Source organism: Aptenodytes patagonicus, chromosome 1 (genome assembly GCF_965638725.1).
Source record: "Aptenodytes patagonicus chromosome 1, bAptPat1.pri.cur, whole genome shotgun sequence".
NCBI lineage: Eukaryota > Metazoa > Chordata > Aves > Sphenisciformes > Spheniscidae > Aptenodytes > Aptenodytes patagonicus.
Window position 1 is genome coordinate 87630134 of NC_134949.1, and position 21925 is coordinate 87652058.

Below are 21925 nucleotides of genomic sequence, written 5' to 3' on the forward strand. Positions count from 1 at the left end.
CCATTAGAATGTAAAATTACAATGAAGGTAACTTTAGAAGAAAGGGATTTTCCCATTCTGATTGGAACACTGTGATTTCAAAATGATACCTCATCTCATATCAAGATAAAAAAGGTTTTAAAAAATCAGACAGGTTTTCCTATTGTGATCAATCAATCAATTCAAATTTATCAAAACTTTCTGTTTCATTACACAATTGAGGGCAGTGGAAGACTATATCATTAGTGTGATGAATGCCTTGAGATACAATTAATCTTGTGATAATTAAGTCAAGTCTCCAGGTGACTTAAGTCAAGTCTCGGCATGCTCACCAAGACTTTAAGTCTGGTTGAGTTAAGCCTGAATGCAATGTTACTGACAAGTGAGAACAGAAGGAGATAAAACCTTTCAGGAGAGATCCATGAAAAATGTTCACAAGTGACTGCATAAACCGTTCTCTAAATACATAGAGATATCTCATCATGAAAGGGCAATATTTATCTATATTAAACCACAAACAATACATAAAATAGACCCATTGTTGCTTTCAATAGCTTCTTTAATGGCAGCAATACAAAATGGAATACAAAAAATGGCAGAGGCCGTGGTAAAGCAAGAGCATTGTAAAACAAATTACAAAGTAAGTGATGCTGGTTATATGGTCACATTTTGTTTATGCATCTAGCAACAGAAGCAACATGCAACGCTTTACATTACATAGTACAGGACATCGGAATGCCAGCTGCAGGTGCAACAGGTTACACACCCCTGGCATGTCTCTTATCTTTGAGTTTCTTTCATTTGACCAAATACGATAGTTCTTGCATTCGTGGGAATTATGGGGAGGGAGAACAGCGCAAGGCAGGATCAAGAAATACAGCTCTGCAGTGCAGCATGAAAGAGAGCTCTCCCATTCACTGTTTCTGTGACACAGGGGAAGAAAGCAATACAAGCACAGACAGAGATCTAGGAATCAGATTTCTTGCTGGGGCTGCATCTTCTCTCAGCGTTGCAGGATTTGCAGTCTAACAGCCACAGCTCTTGCCGGGGAGAAGGGGACGCAGAAACGAAAGCTTGTCATTGAAATTGATTGCATTGTAATTTGGAAGGTGTTCATGTTCTCGTGCAATGTAACGAAAACCACTTCCATCGCTGTGTTCACACAACAGCCAGGCACCTCTCTGAACTTTGTGAGAAGATATGATGTCATTGTCATGTCCCCTAGCCAGATTGGTTGCTGCATGTACCACCTTGCTCCTCCCTTGATATTGGGCATGTTCATAGAGAGTGATCTGGGGATTGTGCAGATTTTCAGTGATCACCTGCAGAGAAGTGATCTTGTCATTCATCTGCTCACCAACAAAGCCATGGTCTCCCTCCTCAAATACCAGTAACTGGCCTGTATAGTTGAGGTGCTCATAAGCCACCCAAGGCTGGCCAATTACTTTCACTGAGGAGACACAATCATTCCAATCTACATCTTTTAGATTGGCAATGTCACTGGTGAATTCCCTGCAGTAACCCTGGAAGTTGGCATGCTCATAAATGATGATTTTTCCCATCTCAGTAGGACTTCTGTAGTTCAGATTTCTTGCTGTAGGAGCTGGATGACAGCCTGCAGAAAAGGAAAACAGAAAATAAGCAATGCTTGTAAGAAGCCTTTTCGCACCAGACACAAGATGCTGGAGAGGGTGAAAAAAAAGGAAAAAAGGAAAAGCAAAACATTTTTAGCAGAGGATAAACATAGCAGCAGCTAGAAAAGAGTGAAGGCATGACATAGAAATTTTAATTTGGAAGAAAAAAGTAAAATGAGATATGTACACCAAAACTGTCCAGTTTTATTTAGTTGTGCATGTTGGTTTATATATATGTGCGAGGGACATTTGCGCATTTAGTTTAACATCTTATTGGTATATCCTAAATAATAATGAGATAAAATATATAACTGATGATACATCTTTCAGTTGATAATTGACACTGCATTTGAGAATTATTTTAGAAATTGGCATTCGTTGTTTGGACTAGATTTCATGATCCACATAATATTACAAGTAAAGAAGTAGTGAGACATTCAATTAATTTCTAAATGAAAGTGCATTTTGTACTGTAGATAGGAAAAATATCTATTCTGTTAAGGCCAGAACTGTACCTTTACACTCACTGAAATACCTTATTTCTCTTTTTATATGAAATTCTATTGAAATCAAGAGATTCCTGTTCTTGACATAAGCTGAGAAGCAATCAAGTTCAAAGCATTAGCTCTTTGAGTCAGACTAAATTTCAAGTTGTAAATGTCTTTTTGTAGCACTGTTACAAATACTCATATCTAATTCCACACAAAGTCGTCTAGAATCAGATAAAGAACCCTATTTATTAGTAACAGCTGCAGGAATGGAAATGAGTGGCCAATTAAGATAACAGCTCCCTTTCTAAATCACATAGCAGTCATCGGAGCAAAGTTTTAGATTTCAGGGGAAATATATATGAGGGAAAGAAGCAGTTACTCTAGTTGATTCTGGGAAGGGATGGGAGAAGATCTGACCAAGTAAGATTAAAAGTCAGACTAAAATTGCAAGACCTGAGCAACATAATCAACATTTAAAAAAAAAATCTCACTTAAATCTCACTTTGAAAAAAAAAAAATCTCACTATGTGATTAAAAACATTTAAGCATTTTTTCACAGTTATAATTGAATTTATGGAGGCTGTGGTTAATCAAACTTTAATTTATTGATTGATTGAGTACAATGACCTTCTGCCTGTAGAAAAAGTAACAATAATAACAAGCCAGTTAATTTTGCTGACACAACATAAAGATCCTATGCCCGAGATTAATTTGTAAAATATTCTCACTTTCACCCCTTCAAATTTTGTAGCAATGGCTGTCTTCACCCTCTGCAAGGTATGTTCATCCTGCAGCTGTCTTCTCATCACCTAAAAGATGTGTTAAGTTTCTGCAAATACAGACATCAGATCCTCACATATATGTTGCAGCTCTCATCCCAACACTTAAACCTCTTCTCTTCAACTGCATTTCATGGTAGCTGCCCAAGAAGACATTGAAAGTTTTCATGTAAAAAGTGTGCATCTCACCTTGACGTCAGCTTCTCAGATGGGGACAGCTGATGGCACTTCCTCCAGTCCCGTGCTGCTGTCTGCAAAAGGCGGCTCACTTGCCTACATTTATAGCTCGCACAGAAGTCTTGCGAAACACCCCATTCAACAGATATCACCCAATCACCAACTGGGTGGCCAGTATCACCCTCAGGGATCAAAAATCATCAACTATTTTATTTTGGTTTTGATCTTCCTACAGCCAGCCATCTCATTGCTCTGGTTCAAAAGTCTCTTGATAAACCTTAGAGCTTTGATTCTTGTTTGTCTTTATTCTCCAGAAGTCAGCTGAATCACAGTAATAAAAACACACCCAAGTATTTTGTGACATGCTGTAGAATTTTTTTGCTTGCTGCAGTTTACATTTTTGCTTACCTGGGAGACAAATCTAATACACATTAGTTTTCCAAAGGGTTTCTATGCGAGATATCCAGGTGACAGAGGTGGCATTTAAGTAGCTTTTTTTTCACTTTCCCCCTTCTCACCTGCATAGCCATTTGAGCAGCCACAGGGATGCAGAGCTGGTAAAGCAGGGCAAGGAGGCTCTGGCAGAGCTGCAGTAACAATATTTTTGCTTATTTTCATGTTGCAGGTTTACTCTGTAATATACTTTCAGACTCGTTAATTGGCTAGCGTGCTGGCAAGCTGTACCACAGTGGGAGGAAACAATGGGATCTTCGTCAGTTCAAGAGCAATCTAGATCCTGCAAATACCCACAGCAGTAAAAGGAAGAGACTTCCTTTAAAGGCTTATTTTGCCTTCACCATCTCCAAATTTTGAAATCAAGCAACAGTCTGATGAATGATAACAACTGTGTAAAAAAACGAACAAGCTGCACGGCCAGTGAAAGCAAATGAGCGACTGTTTAGCTTCACAGAAAGGTATAGGTGGGAAGGGACCTCTGGAGGTCTTGAGTCCAACCCCCCCTCCTCATAGCCGGGCTGAATCTAAACCTACCTGGGGCAGCTCAGCACCTTGCCCAGGTGACTCCTGAACATCTCCAAGGCTGGAAATTGCCCAGCCGCTCCGGGTGCTGAACCACCCTCGGAGGAAAGTGTTCCCTCCCTTACCACCAGACGTGAGAAAGCTCGCAACAAGGACTCAGAGGAGATTTAGTGGTTATTGGAGCAAGCAAATCAAATACCCACAAGCTCAGTAGTGGTAGATCTCAAATATACCTTTGATATGGGCAGACTGGCCGGGCACTGTGCGCAATCCTCTGAGAGAACCAAGGAGGCAGGGGCTATGAGCCAGTTTTTCATACACCAGAACTCCCAAGAAAGAAAATATGTGGTTGTGCTTACAGATACAGAGCAGATGCTTGCTCTAGGCTGTCATTAAACATAATGACCTCAAGGGGCAACATTTGACCAGCAGGGCTCCTTTCAAGGTCGCTGTTATAACGTGCCCCACTGTAGGATGCTTCAGGGACCCCTGCTCTGTCAGGTAGGATATTACTGGAGAAGATGGGGAGCTAGGCAGGGAGAGAGTTCACCCCTGCCAAAACAGGCAGCCTGTACACTAGCTCCAGCCAAATCCTCCTGCTGCATCTCTTTCACTGGTGCTTGGCTGAGCTCATGGCGTGCCAGATCACAGAACTAAGCTAGCACAAAAATACATGGGTTTTTTTTCCCACATGGTTCATTCTTTTGCTGCTCTGCAGAGGCTGGAAGCAGAGCAATTGAAATTTGCATTCTCGGGTTTGGAGGAGAGAAGCAGGACCTCACTTTCTAGCAGCGGCTAGATGTGAAATCAGCTTTGCTGTACGGCTAAATCGCACCTTTACGGCATGGTTCCGTGTGTTGCAGTGAGCTCACCCTACAGCTCAGTGCTGCTGGAAAGGAGAAGGCCCTGTTCCACTCCTGAACCATAGTGTCCACCATCTGGTAGGAGAAGGGAGGAGCACACCAATGGGAGGAATGTTTGGAAGAGGGACTAACACAGCCTAGAATAGGATGGATTTATGCTGCCATTGAACAACATTCATTCTTCTTAGCTTGCCAGTATATTTCACTCATGAAATTATTTAGTTGTGTTTCTGAAAAAAAAAAATTTTTTTTACATATATATAATGACATAATTCATCACAAACGAAACATTCCCATCTTTCTCAGCACCTGCAGACTCAGAAAAGCTGTTTGGACAAGTGTATGAGCCATGAAGGCAACACAAAGAGTCTGAGTGTATCTCAACTGCGTTACAGAATGATGCAGGCAACCGTGAACTCCTAAGTCCCCCACATCCTCTCTGCAGAGCACCAAAGCTGGCAGTGGGACTTTTCATGGCACCGAGGAAAATGGAAAGGTGATATACGATGGGATGTGTTGACACGAAAGCTTGGAAAAGGATCTCTGTATAAACACTCTCAAGCTCAGAGAAAGAAATGGCCCCTGGTTCTAATGACCATCTTTCCTAGTGTTATTGGGATTGAAAACTAAATGGATTTCAGTGTCGCTTATCTCATTTATATGGTGCTTTATGCACAAGGAAGTACACCACTGAACAAAGCAGAATACCACAGGGTAGGGCTAGGACTTTGAGATTGGAAGTATTTATGGCTTGGGTGGTTTTTTTTTTTTCTTATGGGAAATTATGTTTCCCAAACTTCCCCCCCACCCCCCTCCTGCAGAAATAGCAGTATCTCAAAATCTGGAAAAGAAAGCGTGCAACAAAAGTTAAAAGACAAAGAAGAAAACTCAAAGAAGATAAACCCCTCTTCCTCTATTGCCCTCAGCAGACAAAAAGCAAAAGAACGGGCAAGACAAATGATGAACATGCAGAGTCTTTGAAAATGTGCAGAAATACATTATGCAAAAAACACTTGAACAAATGAAGACATTCTGATTTGGAGCAAAAATTACTAAAATATTTTTATCTTTTTCATAAAACTGGTTTTCTTTTTTTTTTTTTTGACAAGGTTTAATAGCAAGCTTATTTTTTTGTTCTCCCATAGAATCATTTCCAAATACATCAAGACTCTTATGTATTTATTTACTTTTATTTCCTCTGTGGTTGGCTTCATCATCATTGCACTGCCAGGGTCTATTTTCCACTAGATTGCAGAGTGATAAAACAATTTCACTTAAAGCTGTGGATGTCACATATGCACCCACTTCACAGTGCTGGAAAAGGTAAAATGGTAGAAAAATCAAATTAACAACAAACTCCTTCCCCCTCCAGATCTTCTTGTGTTCCCACCCTTCTCCACCACAGTGGATACCTTAGTTTGTATCTCAATTATTACTCATCTCTTTTTACTTTAAAATAAGGGGGTTAAAAAAAAATAAAATCACACATGAACTGCATCTCCCCAGTTTCTGATTGCTATTTTGCCTGGTAGTTGTGGACTCAAGGCAGCAGGACACTGGTTTCTTTGTTTTGGAGGGGGTTTTGTGGTTGGAGGCGGGTTTTTTGTGGTTTTTACTCTCTTAGCAGTTGTTAGGGCTGGTCAAGTAATTCATCACAAAGCCGGAAGTCTCTTTCTCACTTTTGGCTCTGACTTCTGTTTCTCAAACAAAACAAGCCCCCAAAAATGCAACATAGGAACACGCAACTCGACCACAGAACCCCAAGCTGTGAACAGCCCACCCACCAATAAATGCATTCACTGCCAAACCCTTGAGGGGAAAAAAGATGCCTCCTATTTTGCCTAGCATGTATCTCACACACACTCCCCTTTTTTCCTTTTCTCTCTTTGTTTGCCACTGTTTTCGCTGCACTCCCCAATTGCCAGGGGTCAGTAAAATGGACTGAACACCACTACTTTTTCAGCAAAGACTACAACAGGGATATGAGTGCTGCATATCCACTCACAGCACTGGGAGTCAGTTCCACAAAAGATGTGCTGGAAAGAGAGGCACAGCAAATACAGACTGACAAAAGCCTTATAAGTCCCGCTTGACAAGACACAGAAGCCAGAAAGGAAAGGGAAGAGCTTTTCTAACTATTATTTCCTTCCCAAAGCCTCCCCTTCCCAGATAAAGGAAAAGGCAACAGACTGTCTATGAAGCCTGCCTTCTGAGCCTCAGGGACTGACTCAGAGGAGGAGAAAGAGGCATGATGTTTGTGGTCAGGGCCCCAAGGCAGGCTAGGGCATGAAGGAAATACTGGCAATAACACAGGAAAAGTAGAAAAGATACAGAAGCGTGGGGTACAGAGGTAGGGAAAGGGCTCCCCCCTGGGGAGACGTGGATTGTTTTAGCTCAAAAAGTCAGAAACCCAACTGGGTTGCTTTCTGCCCCCATGTTTAATAAATGTGCAAATGGGTTTCCATGGCATGGTTGCTAAGCTGGACTCTGCAAACACAAAGGCCCAGACTAATTAGATGCTTAGTACCAGGGGGAAGAAGAAAAAAAAAAAGGCATCACGGACCCCTAAAAGGTCTTAGCTTCACAGCACCACATTTGGCTGGGAAAGCCTCTCCAACTCACGAAAGTCACACGTTCAGAAAATGCATCCAGCATTTTGTTCCTCTCATTTTATTAGCAGGTTGTGCTCCTAAACCCTTTAGTGGCCTGGTCCAAGCACGAGTGACAGACATTGACCTGCCCTCGACTCAACACTAGGTGTCACTTCTGCTTAAGAAATGCAACAGAGAAATTGAAAAGTTTCAAAAAAAACCTACCCATCTGGCACCAGATTTTCAGGGGATCTCTGTACCTACAACTCTTCCTAAAGTCATGGGCAGCTACGGAGTTTTAAGGTTTCACATGTCTCAAATCAGGCACCCAAAAGCATCAGAAAATACCAGACAATGCTTTGCCATACTAAGCATAACGGTGACCGGCGAAAGGTTTCTCTTCTGATCTTTTGCGGGAGCAAGGAAACGCATGCCTACGTGAACAAGGGACTACCATATGGAGAAGCTGCCAGAGTCCGCTCTGGCAAAGTGGTCTGTCTTGCTGGCCTGTTCCTGTTGCTGCTTTGCCGCTGCAGGTGGGAGAGCTGCTGTGCTGCTTTCAGTCCTTCCTCAGTAGCAGACTTGCCTGCCAAAAGATTTCTGAGCCTCAGGGACTGACTCAGAGGAGGAGAAAGAGGCATGATGTTTGTGGTCAGGGCCTCGAGGCAGGCTAGGGCATGAAGGAAATACTGGCAATAACACAGGAAAAGTAGAAAAGATACAGAAGCGTGGGGTACAGAGGTAGGGAAAGGGCTCCCCCCTGGGGAGACGTGGACTGTACTAGAACCATATTATTTGCTATGTCTTACAGTACCAGAAGTAGGAGACCACAAAGGAAGAGGTAGCAGGCTTAAAACAAAAGAAAATACTTTGCATATCTAAACAGTTCTTCTGTGCATCCACAAGACGTTGTAGAGACCAAAAGCACCAGCTGGTTTAAAAATCAGTGAGGCATAGGCAGAGAATAAATCCACCAAAGGCTATTAAACAAACATACTGATGCAACTTCTGGGTCAGGCAGTCTTCAAAGCAGCAGATTCCTAGAGAATATGAGAGTACCCACTGTATGCTTGCCCTTACACTTTTCCCATGAAAACCCATTTCAGGTCACCACCCCTAGAGCATTCCTCTAGAGAAGGATTGGTCTGAGCCCCTTCCAGACTGGAAAGACTTCAGCACACACAGGCAAAAGAGGTAAGAGCCTGGGACCCAAGACAAGAGATCAGGGGGTTGTAACTCAGGAAAACTGATTTGTAACTCAGGATCATAATGAGGCTCAGCAGCTCAAGGTGAGGAAACTGCAGTGGTAAAAGAGTATAAAATGGCAGCACACCCACCTTCTTGACAAGTACAGAAGCTGTGACAAGAGGAGCACTGTGGCTAGAGGTATAAGGATATCTCAAAGCACAAATTTTCATTTGCTGGTACCTCCCAGCTGGGTGTTGAGTAAGGCCAAGACCAAGAGACAAGAGATTCTAAGACTTCTTGGGGCCTTAAGCAGCAAATAAATAAAACACTGAAGGAAGAAATACAGCAGAAACATAGCAAGACGTGTGGGTGTACTGAACCATCCCCTTTGACCACACGCCCAGTGCCCTATGAAAGATCTAGTTTGTGTCCTGTGATGCCCATGGATTTGGTAAAGAACAAAGAAGGGCCTGCTGGGATCCCTCACATGCACAATGTTCACAATCACCTAGTGGTGATAGGCCTTGCCACTGTTCTGTACGCTGGGGAAAGTACAAGAGGAAAAAGTACAGAAAGTACAAAAATTGCAGAGCACAGTCATTTATAAGGCCCTCAGCTACCTGATCTAGCATTCAAGTCAGGCCTGTTGTGAGCAGGGGGTCGGATTAGGGACCTCCAAACATCCCTCAGTGCCTTGCCTTTCTGTGAATCTAAAATGCTCAGTACCTGCTACCCACCCCTGCTGTACAACAGGGCTTGGCAACAGAAGATGTGGATGTGGCTGGAAATGCAAACTAGGATCAAGATACTTACGGAGCCCCGGTGCAAGCCTGGTTCAGAGGTGGCCAGAGATAGTGTTGCAGAGGGCAGGCAAAAGGTGTGAACTGGAACCAGAATGCAGATTCGATCAGCCAGCTGCTGTTCCCTGCACCAACACTCCATTTCCAAAGACAATTCTTAACAGCACAAGGTTAGACATGGTCTGGACAGAGGCAGCTCAGTCTTCGCTCAGCCCTGGGAGACTAAATAGGGACTAGTGTCTAGGTGAAGATCTGGCCTCAGCAAAGGTAGCACAGATGCTGTGAGATGATTTAAGGTGGGAGGGAAGAAAGTGAGAAGCATTTACAGGGAAAGAGAACAAATGGTGACAGCCCACTCTAGCTGCAGGGACAGGAGGGGATGTGTGACAGGGAAGGACACCAAGCACAAAGTCAAGAGGTAAGCCAAATGGCAAGGGAAATTGAGACAACCAGGAAGCCAAGGAGAGGAGAAGCATTAATGGCACCTGAGGATGAGAAAAAGGGAAGGCCAAGCAGTGACAATGGGAGTGTGAACAGAGAGGAATGTGGTGCAGCAAAGAGGCAAAGGAAATCGGTGGTGAGAGGGACAGCAGAGAACTGGGGAAGGGAGAACACCTGGACAGCAGCTGAGGAACAGCATAGGCACTAATGTTTTCTTTTGCCGAGCAAAGAAGAATCTGACATAAGGAGTGAAATCAGTAAAAGCCAAAAGGCACATCTCTGACCAGGAGCAGTGTGTGTGAGCAGGACGCAGCAGCAGTGTTTCCCTTCTTTTTAGACAGCACAAGCAGCAAATTGTTTTGCATGCATTACAGCAATTTCAGAACAGTGCATGTAGGTTTCAGTGCCACAGGGCTGAATGGGAGACACAAGCTAGAGCTCAGAAAACATGCGGCAAGAACTATTCTCTGCACACACTTTCTGCTCCTGATTGTTACAGTAGCGAGAGAAAAACAAGCCTGTGAGGTAGAGGTATGAAGAAACATGTACCTGGTGGAAGAGGAAGGGGAAGTGCTCCCTGCCTAAGCCCCCCGTCTTGCTTACTGCAGCAGTCAGGTTCCTCAAAGAGGTGATAAAATGTAACGCAACTTCCCTCACTGCAGATGGCAAGAAAATGAAAAAGACTGCTTCACTGACCCCTAAACCTAACCAAGGAAAAAGAGAGCGCTTTTGGCACAGGGAAGCTCTTCTGCTGGCTCACAGAACTGAAGCCTGAGGCTACAGCAAAATGAGGTCCTTGAAGCTTCATTTGCATATGAGTGATCAATAAAACAAAACCTGGGTCAAAAGAGGAGACAGAAACTGAGAGACTCTGATCTATCTTTTGAAAACCAGTGGGCTTATACCCCCAGAGATCTATACTACCTACTGCAAGCAGCTTCAACAGAGGCACAGAGAAAGATGTCATTTTGGCAATTTTAATTCTCCCCCCTTTATTATACAAAATACTTTACAATTAAAAAACATTTTCCCCAATAGAATCATATACAGATATTTATAATTAACAAGATTCAGTTACACACAAGATGGGGAACTTCTGCACAAAGAAAAACAATGACAGATGATCAAGTGAAAATTAAGACTTGACCCTTTCCCCACCATATTCTGGGAGGGGAGGTTACGTTTTAGACTTTTATTCCTATCACATTCCCTCAAGTCTGAACTCTGGGATCTACTCTCACCCCGACAGGCTAAGGGCCTCCACCTGTGTCCCTAGCGTAAGTACAATACTCTGCTCCTGAAACGTTCATGAAGAGACACAGAAACTAGCATCTGGCTGTACCATGAAGTTATCAGTACCCAGAAAAGGGAACTGCTGCCCCCAGTTTTCCCTAGCAATCCACATATACACACATGCAAGCACATACATGGGGGAAGCATGCTCAAAACCCAGAATTTTTCATCCTTTCACCAAATGGCAATCCCACCCCACCAAAGCAACCTGCACTTGAGACACCTCCAGCAGGTAGTCTCTGCAGAGTGGCTATTGTAAGGTCTCGTAGCCAAGCTGGGCGTTCTGCAAATGCTCTCTGGCAAGAGGGCTGGATGTTGCTGTCTTCCCCACTTTGATCATCTGCCTACCAGCAGAGTGTCAGTCAGTCATGGAGGTGATAACATGAACCACTCAGAGATGCTCAGGCCACAACAGACAGGTAGGGGAAGTTGCATGCTTCAGCGGGAGGTCCTTGAAAAAACAGTTGCCAATGATCTGCCCTACCAGAGCAAAGATGTGTGAACCCTAGTGAACATTTTCTCTCTAAGGAAGGTCACTGCTGGGCTGGGCCAACCCTGCACTCGCAGGGGAGACCATCCCAGAGTCACTGCTGGAGGCCAAATGCCTGAAGCAGTGTGGGAAGATCATGGGCATCAGCTGCCCCATACAGGTCACTCTGCCCCAGCATGGAGAGGGCCATGCGGAGGGTGCTCCAGATGTTGTCAGACATAGCGCCTTGCTGCCCCCGCGGACCTCGGCTCTTCTGCTGCATGTGCAAAGCCTCTAAGAAGTGCTCCACAGCCTCACTGTCAACATGAGAACATACACACGCTTACTGGAGAAGACGGTACATCTCATACTCCCTCCCCCATTTGCTTCTGAAGTACTTCTCCTCCAAACCAGTTTCCTCCTCTTCACCAGATCCTGCCCCGCTCCAGAACCATCAGAGATCCCCCTTTTCCCTCTAACAGAAACTGAAGTCCAGATGGCCCCTACTGCAACTGCATCTGCATCACACGTTGTTCTCAGGGCAGAGTCCACACATTCGCTCTGCTCTCCTATGCCAAGGGAAGGCTGCAGGCAGCGTGGCACTGCCCTAGTAACCTGTCGCAGTCTCTCTCCCACAAACACATGCACACTCATGGGTCACAGATCTGCCCATCCTATGCTCACCGGTGGGCGCCTAAGTTGATGCAACTGATGCCCAAGTTGTAGCGAGAGCGGATGTATCCTGGCTGGAGCTCCAGCGCCCGACGATATGCGGCCACAGCTTCCTCACTCCGATTCCCATTGGCCAGGGTGGCACCGAGCTTGTTCCATAGAAGATGGTCCTGAAGGAGGCAGCAGAGAGAAAGGGCTGAGATAAACTGGATCTTTTTAAGTTCCAAGCCAACCCTCCCTTCCCCATGTGTCCGCCTTATTCCTCCACTTCAAAAAAGAAACTCTCATACAAGCAGCACCTCCACCCAAACCTTCACCCGTAAACCTCCAGGTACCTCTAGCATCCAGAGTCTGCCCTTTCTTACATTGGGGCGCACACCGAGTGCGGCACTGAAGCAATCCACAGCCTTCTCGTACTCGCCACTAAGGTTGAAAAGGACACCCAGGCCACACTGAACATCAGGATCCACAGTTGAGGGGTTGCTGCGCACGGCTGCTAAGAACAGCTCTTTCACCTCCACGAACAGCGAGCTGGAACAGCACAGAAAAGGATATTGTATACTGTGGAGAGAGCTTGCCTTGGGTTGCTCCCTCTGCTCCTGCCTAGACCAGTCCCAACCCTCCAAGAAGCCTTTCAGCTGAAGGCTGAAATTTGTAACCCTAACTCACTCAGACAGCAGGGAACCTAGGACACGCTTGGAAGGCCCCAGATTTGTCCCCGAGACGCTCTCCTCCGGTTCCTTCTCCAGCAGGTGGGCATAGTCCGGTTTATGGCGTAGCCAGTCCCGCAGGGTCTCACATGCCTGCTTCTGCAAGGACTCGTTGGTGAAGCTGACTGCTAAAGCCATAAGTGCTGTGAGATTCCCAGGCTGCAGTTCCAAGCACCTGCAGGTTAAAGAAAGAAAAGTGAATACAGTAGTAAATCAGCCTGGGAGACACCCAGATACAGGAGGTAACACAGTCAAGACAGAGCACACCGTGCTAGCCATATGGTCCTTGTGGCACTATGCACTAGACAAAGAGCCATGCTCAGAAGCTCTTCTGCAATACTCACTGTCTGAGAGCACTGATGGCCAAAAGCTCCTGTTCATTCTCTGCTTGGGTGGTTCCCAGATATTGCCAGGCCTGGAGAAGATAAAAATGCACAAAGTCAGACTTCTTCACATCCAGAGAAAAAGATCAGCCAATAAACTACAGACACGGAGATTAAACCCACCATATTTTCCCACACATTTTTAGAGTGAGACCAAATATATGCAAGTGTACACGTTAGCCACAGATTTAAGTTTCACTCGAAAGACATATAGACTTTATGGCACATAGGTCCTCAAGGCCAATAAAACTGGCGTTGTTATAGTGAAAAGAAGTGAATGTCTACCTGGAGATCTATCATAAAGCAACTGTTGGCAGTTTTTACACTTTTAAGTCACAGAATCTCCACTTTTAACTTCTAACTGTGGTCAAACTGCAGAGGAAGGAGGGAAAAGCAGATCTCTTATTTCCTAAGAACAAATGGCATAGCAGCAGTGCTAATAATAAGGAGACCCCCAAGGTAAGCACTTCCATCTCCAGGCTGCTGACATAGGGAGTATTTAATTAAGGCACTAAATACAAAGTACCTGTTCACTTTATGTTGGTAACCACACCCCTTGATCAAAAATAGACTAGATAGTTGGCAGGACTGTCAGCATGAAGTATCCACTTTTTGAACGTCTCACAAAATGCAGTATCCACTGTCTCAAGGAAGGAAACTGTTTCATTAGCAAAGACCCAGACACACTGCACAAGCCACCACAAGCAAGAGGCAATCTACTGTCTCAAATCTCTAATGCCTCACCATATAGCTAGCTGCAACTCAAGAAGAGCTAACCAGTGGTAACTGCATAGTGTTCTGCAGACAGAAGAGCTGAGATTCAAGGTAAAGTTGTGATTTGGACCAAAGCAACCATGACGCTTCCTTCAGAGCAATTGTTCAAGTCTACTTGATCACTGTACCATTTGTGAAGTCTTGACTTCTCCTGTACTTTCTGCAGAGTCACAGTAGAATGTTTTCAATACAGCTAGCCAGAACTGGCCCGAGATTTCTTCCCCTAACATTTCAGCTACCTCTCCATTATGCTCAGCCTGCAGCCCACACTGCCTACAAGAGTGCCGATTCTAAAGGAATATTAGCAACACCTTTTGACCACTTTAAAGCTAAAGTAGATCTCCAAAACCTCTACTTACTTTTCACCTACTCCCAGTACCCTAGAAAGTTAGATGCCTGTATTCCCAGAAGCCAAGAACCTCTGTTCCAAGAGGTCACTCTCACCTAAGCCTCAGGATTAACAAATTAGGTATTTCCAATCTTATATAATTAGCAGGGCTTGCTTGAATCAGACACACTGAGAATTCAGCACCCCTGGGTCCTTGAGGCAGGCACTCCAGAAATGGACAACATGGGTGCATTTGCGTTCTTCCTCCTGAGAATACCCACGTCCTCTACCTCTGGAGAAAGGAGCACAGACTATTCCATTTCTCAATCCATCCTGCAGAAGCTGAAGTGCTTTATGGAAATAAGTATTCATTGAATTAGGAGCTGGAAATTTGTCTTCAGTATAAAAATCATTCTCTGGCCCACAGCTTCAAATGAAGACTGTGAAGACACCCAAGCCATCTCTCTCAACCCTTTTGGGTTACATCTTCTCCTGGCATCTAGATGGAAGACCTAATCAGGTCCCCTAGTCTAACAAGCTGCTCAGAATTCATCTTTAATACAGATATTGAAAGCAGTTACCATCTGCCATAAGCATCTCCAAACTTGCAAAGCCAATAAAGACTTCCACAGAAGCAACTTAAGAGATGAGAACTCCTTGTCTTGGCTCCACGCATAGTCTCGTGCGCTCCAAAATGTTTTACACAGCTCTGGCCAGAGCCTTTGCGCTTTTTGTAACTGACCTTAGTCATAACCCTCCTTGCCTACAGCCCTCCTGGGGATTCACATACATCAGCTACATAACCAGAGCCACAGAAAAATGTTATGTTTTCATACACCCTGCACAGCTCCTAACACTGAAGTGAGTTTTCTACACACACTCTGACACCACACAAGGGAAGGATCCAAGTAGCAGGACACCTGGCCTGTTATCTCTGCTCTCACTCACCTCCATATGATCTGGCTTCTGTTGCACTGCAGCCTCAAAGAGCAAGACAGCATTGGGGAGGTCACCTTCCTCCAAGCGCTTCCGCCCCTCTTCAAATGCATCTGGGTGATCTCTCATGGGATTATCTTCCTCAAACTGGTACCCCTAGCAGGGAAGACAGACAGGGGCTAATGCTATGAGACAGGCTTAGGGAGAAAAGCACTCTCTACAGGACAGCACAGTCTAGTCTTGCTGCATCAGAAACACTCAAACTGCAGACCAGCCAGCACCTCATCCTCTCTGCTAGTTTGTAGCAGATCGGAGAACAACGGCTCTTCTTCCTGCCTGCTCTGTGCTTAAAAATTCCCCCAAACCAGACCTGGAATAAGTTGCAACAGAGACTAAACATCTGGTGTGGGTCCTATCAGCTTGGGGGGGTGACAACACTTGCACTCATCGCAAAGAATCCCAGCATTAACTGGTATGTGGTGTCGGACAAGAACTAGACAGCATTTGCAGACAAGAACAAGTGAAAACAGTATTTGTTTAACCCCTAGCTGATCTGGGATGAGGGTGCAAGTGACAGCAAAAGATCAGTGCGAGAAGGAATCCTAGCAGCATTTGGGGTCTGTGGAGCTCACCTGTGAGGCAGACGTACTGCCAGTCTCCTCAAGGCAGTCCATCACAGTGTAGGGCTGAGAGACCCTGTTCTCTATTACCTTGTCATATGATGAGGAGCTGAGGTCTTCGTAATCAGAGAGCCAAGGGTGAGCCTCTGCATCTCTCTTGGCCATCTCCTCCCATTCCGCCTGCAGTTTGTCCCAGAAGTCCACATCTGACTGAAGGGAGAACAGAATGTGACTAGAGTACCTCAACCATGAACTGAGTTCTATAGACACCCCAGAGAACACCCTCTTTAATGTTTCTAGCCCTCCTCACAGCATGCAAAGGAGAGAGGTAACCCTACCATGGGCTCTCAATTGGTACCCCAGCCCTCCTCCTCCGTCAGCTTTACCTCCACAGCAGTCTTTGCCTGCTCAAATTCCGTATCAAGAGTTGACATGTTCCCAGATCGCGCAAATTGATCCACCCAGGCATCGGATGCCCCCTGAGAGTTTGGAAACAGAAACACACCTTTCTTTTTAGAATTTGGCAACCTCAGGGCACATCCCAAAACAGCAGGAGGGTCTGTCATGACCCCTCCTCCCCATCAGCAAGAACTGATGGCCTGTAAAGTGGAAAAGAGTTCATTTGGATATCCCCTTCCTCCCAGGTGCTATGGGAAATGAGAAAACTCACATTGCCCAAATACCTTACCAGCTTCTGGCTAGACTCTGCTAAGAGCAGCCCAACAGCCCCTCCCTCACCTCCCACAGCCTAGTCATTAGAGGACCATTGCTGAGGGTTGGACTTGCCATTCTCCCTCGCTCCCAGACTGTGCACTGTGGCAAAAAGCTTTCCTCCTTCAGAGCACATAGGGCTGGGGCTCCTACCTGCTGCTGTATAAACTCAGCTGCCCATTGCTCTGCCTGATCTTGATCTCTGTGGGTCACCTGATTAGCTTCGATCGATACCCTCCCATCTCCGATCTGGCGGACAAACTTTAGGAACTGTGGCAGAGAAATGAAACAAGGGTGGAGCTGGGCAGATGCTTTGCCAAAAGCTCTCTGCCCATGCCCCCCTCCTTCACTACGAGGACTTCTCTCTGCAAAGTGAGCACAAAAGGCCCGAAAAGGTGGGGAGGACAGGACTTCACCAGAGTCATGTGGTAAAGACAGATAATATCTAGAGTGGATTGTAGGGTTCAACTTCTAGGAATCAGGGAAGAAATGGAAACACGGGACAGCAGGAGGCTTTATTCCTTTACTGTCTTCCCCCTTCTTAATTCCCCACACCCCTTATTCACACTAGATATCTGTCAGCCCCAGTCCGGGAATTTCTTACCTCAGAATTCTTGAGTTTTGGATCATCCACTTTAGAGAGGAAATCACTAACAGTCTTCTTAAGATCATCCTCAGGTTGATATTCCTCATACCTACGTTCAGAGGCAGTAAAAGGGAAAGAGATAGTCTGATACCAGGCAACAGTGAACTCTTTCACTAACAACGATCTACACAAAGGGCCAGACAACAGTATTGAGGGATACAACCCCTCCTCAAAGACTCTGGGGTTCTCCTAAGCGATTCAGTACCTTTATCCATCTGTAAAAATCCAAAATTACTACTAGGTTAACTGTGCAAGTTAACTACAAACAGTAGCAGAATTAAACAATTACAGTGACAGCACAGTTCTGCAGAACAGTCTGGATTCCTTGGCAAGCTCACATCCTATCAGACATTGCAAGTTTTAGCACCACCAAAAACAAGGTCATATATCTAGAAACAAAGAAAGTAGGTCGTGCTCATGGAAGAGGAACAGTGTCTTGGAAAAGCATCAACTCTGCAGAGGATTGAGGGCTCATAGCAAGCACACAACTCAATATGTTGTCTGGTTTACAGCAGAATAGGACCAGTTCCAGGCGTTACCACTACATGCAGCCTTGGCAAAGTCTTTGGAACTGGAGGCAATAACTCAGGAATGTCCATATTTGCAGAAAGGTATCAGAAAAGGCAAGAGCCAGGAGGAAAGAGAATCCAAATATGCAAAATCTCTTTTAGGGAAAGATCTAAGAAGCCCAAATTGCTTGCTTGTGTTTTGCTTCTTTAATTGAAAAACTTGACTGTAGTCAACAGGTACCTATACAGAGAAGATCCATAGTAGTAGACTGTTCTTTAATCTACCACACAAAAACACATGAAAATAATGTCTGGAAGGCTGAATCTAGAAATATGCAGAGGAAAGGCTGGAAGTGATTTGCCAGATAGGGAGAATAAAGTGGTGAAAGTTTACAACTAGTAGAGTCTAGTACTTGAGATCTTTAAATCTAAAAAAGCATCTATTGTGGAAAAAAAAAAATTCTGCTTGATCAGGAGTTCCTGAACTCACTCCTGAAATCACTTTAAGAAGCTTTGCATTAGGCATGACATTAAGCTAGCCTACACGACCCACAAAATAGAAAAGCTAGGACCTCTTAAAAACTTCAGTCTCCAAGCATTGTTTCCTCCTTTCTCTGAAATCAAAGGCAATCTAGGTTGAACGTCAATCTAGGTTAAATGACTGAAAAGCATTCAGGCCATAGCAGATTTCTATCACCTGTCCAAACTTCATCCACCCAAGTGCCTAGCAGCAATAACTAGTCTTGAGAAGACAGACTCACCATTTATCTGCCAAAGACTGGTCTTCCGATTCCCCAAGCCACAGTTTCTCCTCTGACTGCTCTAGGTATTCTTCTGCCCACTTGGCAGGAGACACAGACAGTGGATCTGCATAGGACATCAGGAAGAATGGGGAGAAGAGCAAGATAGGCAGACCATCACTCAGATTAGCTTCAGATTTTGCTCTCTCCACTTTACACTAACAGTAGTTAGCGAACATACAGAGAACACCTCTTCAAAGAAAGACTGTTTACACTTGTTTCTTCTAACTTTGTTTATTCTGATCTAAAAATCAAGCCTTAGGGTCAAGACTGTGTATTAATACAGATGCCACTGTGGTGCCAATAACCTTACGATTTTCTACTTTAATTTCACAACTTATTCATCTGCTCCATGTGGGATACTAAGTAGGTCAAGAAAATTAGCAATGCATTACAAGTCTCTGTCAAAAGCACAGCCTACAAAGCACTAGGTTTTCATCAGAACTTTCTCAAAGACCTTTGTAAATGCTGATTTATATTCCCAGAAGTATAAAGAGTGAAGGTCAAAGAATAGGACTGCCTGGCTCCCTACAGTGACCACCCCTGGAGAAGAGAATAGCATCTATTTAAGTCTTACTCCTAACTTCCAGATTAGGTCATGGATGGTAACAGGACCCTATTCCAGTCCCAGCTCTATACACAATGCAGGATGGCTTTTCAGATAAACTACTGCCTTGCTTGAAACAGAAAGCTTAACCTTTGGGCCAGAAACATTCACTTTGCACATTTCCAAGGTGCAACATCCCCCTACCTCCATGAAACTGACAAAAAGTATTTGGCCAAAGCACACTAAACAGTATTTACCTTTGTACCAAAGGCAAATTTAGCCATAAGAGAGGGAATTAGAGAGTATGTAAGCAAGAAGCAGTACCAGACCATCTCCAGAATTTGCATCAGTTGAATCATAATTTTTATAAAAGTAGTTTGAATAGCCTGCTTCTCCCAAGTTCTCCAAGTAACCTAAGCTAAAAACAAAAGATCCTTACACCTGAATAAAAGCTTCCACACCACACTGTTCACAATTTGGCTAAGCCATCGCAAAGCAGCTTTTTCCCCCCCCGCCGTTAAAGCTGCTACAGTAAACACTGACTGCTGGGCCCAAAGCATTACTCCAATTTCATGTTCAGTAACTCTCCACTACACACAGGCATGTGACTGGGCAACATCTTGACAGTAATTCCAAAAGGGACCCATCACCTGTCACTTCAGCAATGAACTCCTGTGACCAGTCAGCTTCATTGTAATCTGAAGAGACATCACCAGCACTATCTGCTGCAGCCAAGAATTCCTGGGTCCAGTTTTCAGACAGTGCCAGGGCTGCCACACCTGGAGCTACAAGAGGAAGAAAAACAGAAGTGAGGATTGGAGGACTCAAAGGCATCATTTAAGTATTCCAGGCTAGCCCTCATCATCTCTGATCCTTCCCTTTCTCTTTGCTAGAATAAAATCACAGAAAAGATTCCACTTGGAAGGAATCTCTGGAGGTTGCTAGTGTTCTCACAGCAAGTTAACACTAAAGCTAGAGATTAGATTGCTCAGGGCATTCATCAGGTAACTTCTGAACTTGTCCAAAGCTGGCAATTCCCCAGCCTCCCTAGGCACCTGTTCCAGTTCTGAACCACCCTCCAAGAAAAGAAATGTTTCCTTACATCTAGGCAGTTCCCCTTTCTGCAAGTTGTGTCCATTGCCCCTCGTCCTTTTGCTGTGTATCACTGCGAAGATCCTGGCTGTGGCTGCTGAAGACAGCAACTAGACACTCCACCCCCCACCCCCCCGCCCCTTAAGACTCCTCTTCCCCAGGCTGAACAAACCCAGTTGCCTCAGCCTTTCCTCTTACACCATGTATTCCAGTCCCTGAACACCTTACTGATCTCCACTGGACTTGTTCCAGTATGTCAGTGTACTGGGAAGCCCAAATCTGGAAACAATGCAATCTCACAAGTGCTGAATAGATGGGAACCACCCTGCTAGAAGCTTAACCATAACACCAAGATCTTTTCCAGCTCTCCACCTACTCTAGCTCCCCTCACCTCGCTGAGGGGCATGTCGGAAGCTTGACTGTTCAATCTCTTGCATCTCAGCCAACAGGTCATCCATCTTAAAGGTCTGGGGTGCACGGGACAGTAAAGGGGCATTCTGCTCTTGCAGGAACTCTCCAACCAGCTGCCAAAGACAGAGATGGATTACAAACAGAGCATAGAAGATGAACAGGTGGAACCATGGAGCATGAGAGAAAGAAATGGGCTTGTCAGAAGGAAAGATTAATAGCAGATAAGGGGAAAAATAGCAGTGTTGATGAGAAAAGCATTGAGGAGACGCATCAATCTGTTCTTACCTCATCTTCGGTGGCCACTCCCAGTGGTTTGGATACCTACAGGGAATAGTGTGCAATTATCCCAACAGCTTTGACCCCATACTCCTCTCCACACACACCCTGTAAGCCTATTAGTCTACATCTTCCTCTTCCTTGAGCTTAGGCTGTCAGCATTTTCTTGCACTAGCTGCCTGCTTATGTGGAAGCCAAAGGAGCAGGAATACCTTGAGTGATACTGTCCAACCCCCCTCCCACCACTTTCTGGGTTAGGGCCTGTGACAGTAAAGCATACAGCTCACCACAGCCACCAACATCCTCTGAGTGCCCATAAAAGCAGTTTCCACAAACAGGCCCTCACCCCACAACCCTGCAGGACAAATCGGGTGACCCCATGGTCTCTTTCCCCAGAAAAAAGCAACACTGCACCTATCTGCACCAACAGTCCCCCCATACTGCTCACCCCACGCCCCCCTTCAGCCAGCACACCCCTATCCCGTGCTGACTGACCCAGTCGCGGGCAGGCCCCACATCCAACCCCAGCTCAGCAAGCAGAGCAACCGGCAACACTCACGGCTGCCGCTCCGGGAGCCCCAGGGGGCCAGGCCAGCGGGCCCTGAAGTCCTTCCTGCCGCAAGGCTTTGTCCTGGGTGAAGTGGCCGGCCAGCTTCATGAGGGGGTTGGAGCCCCCGCACTCCGGTTCCACCAGCTCCCTCATGGCCATGGCGCCAGGCAGGGAGGGAGGGAGGGCGGGTCGGCGCCAAACCCCACCGGGCCTGCACCTGGCCCCGGGGCGGCACAGACACCGCGTGAACGCCAGGCCGAGCGACCAGCTGCCGGGG

General features: G+C 45.4%; 2 protein-coding genes across 7 annotated transcripts in view; both read right to left on the minus strand.

Annotated features, from left to right (window-relative positions):
• LOC143158657 (olfactory receptor 10AC1-like) overlaps positions 1 to 1541 on the minus strand; it is a 33397-nt gene extending 31856 nt beyond the window's left edge. Inside the window, exon 1 of the mRNA XM_076334904.1 lies at positions 1227 to 1541. Coding sequence (XP_076191019.1) covers positions 1227 to 1541 — 315 coding nt within the window. The remainder of the gene's footprint in view (positions 1 to 1226) is intronic.
• On the minus strand, positions 518 to 21824 carry PEX5 (peroxisomal biogenesis factor 5). 6 transcript variants are annotated; one of them, XM_076346901.1, is made up of 16 exons: positions 21658 to 21824; positions 21108 to 21143; positions 20803 to 20935; positions 19970 to 20104; positions 18734 to 18839; positions 17422 to 17512; positions 16971 to 17087; positions 16493 to 16585; positions 16197 to 16316; positions 15499 to 15642; positions 13410 to 13480; positions 13025 to 13240; positions 12721 to 12886; positions 12368 to 12525; positions 9494 to 9564; positions 518 to 1594 (listed from the first exon to the last, which is right to left on the minus strand). In XM_076346901.1, the coding sequence occupies exons 1-15, from the start codon at positions 21805 to 21807 to the stop codon at positions 9516 to 9518; spliced, it is 1785 nt and encodes a 594-aa protein (XP_076203016.1). In that variant the 5' UTR covers positions 21808 to 21824; the 3' UTR covers positions 518 to 1594; positions 9494 to 9515. The 6 variants fall into 6 exon arrangements, with proteins under 6 accessions (XP_076203016.1, XP_076202995.1, XP_076203005.1 ...); XM_076346890.1 differs by lacking the exon at positions 518 to 1594 and adding an exon at positions 6073 to 6215; XM_076346880.1 differs by lacking the exon at positions 9494 to 9564.
• Between the last annotated feature and the right edge of the window lie 101 nt (positions 21825 to 21925).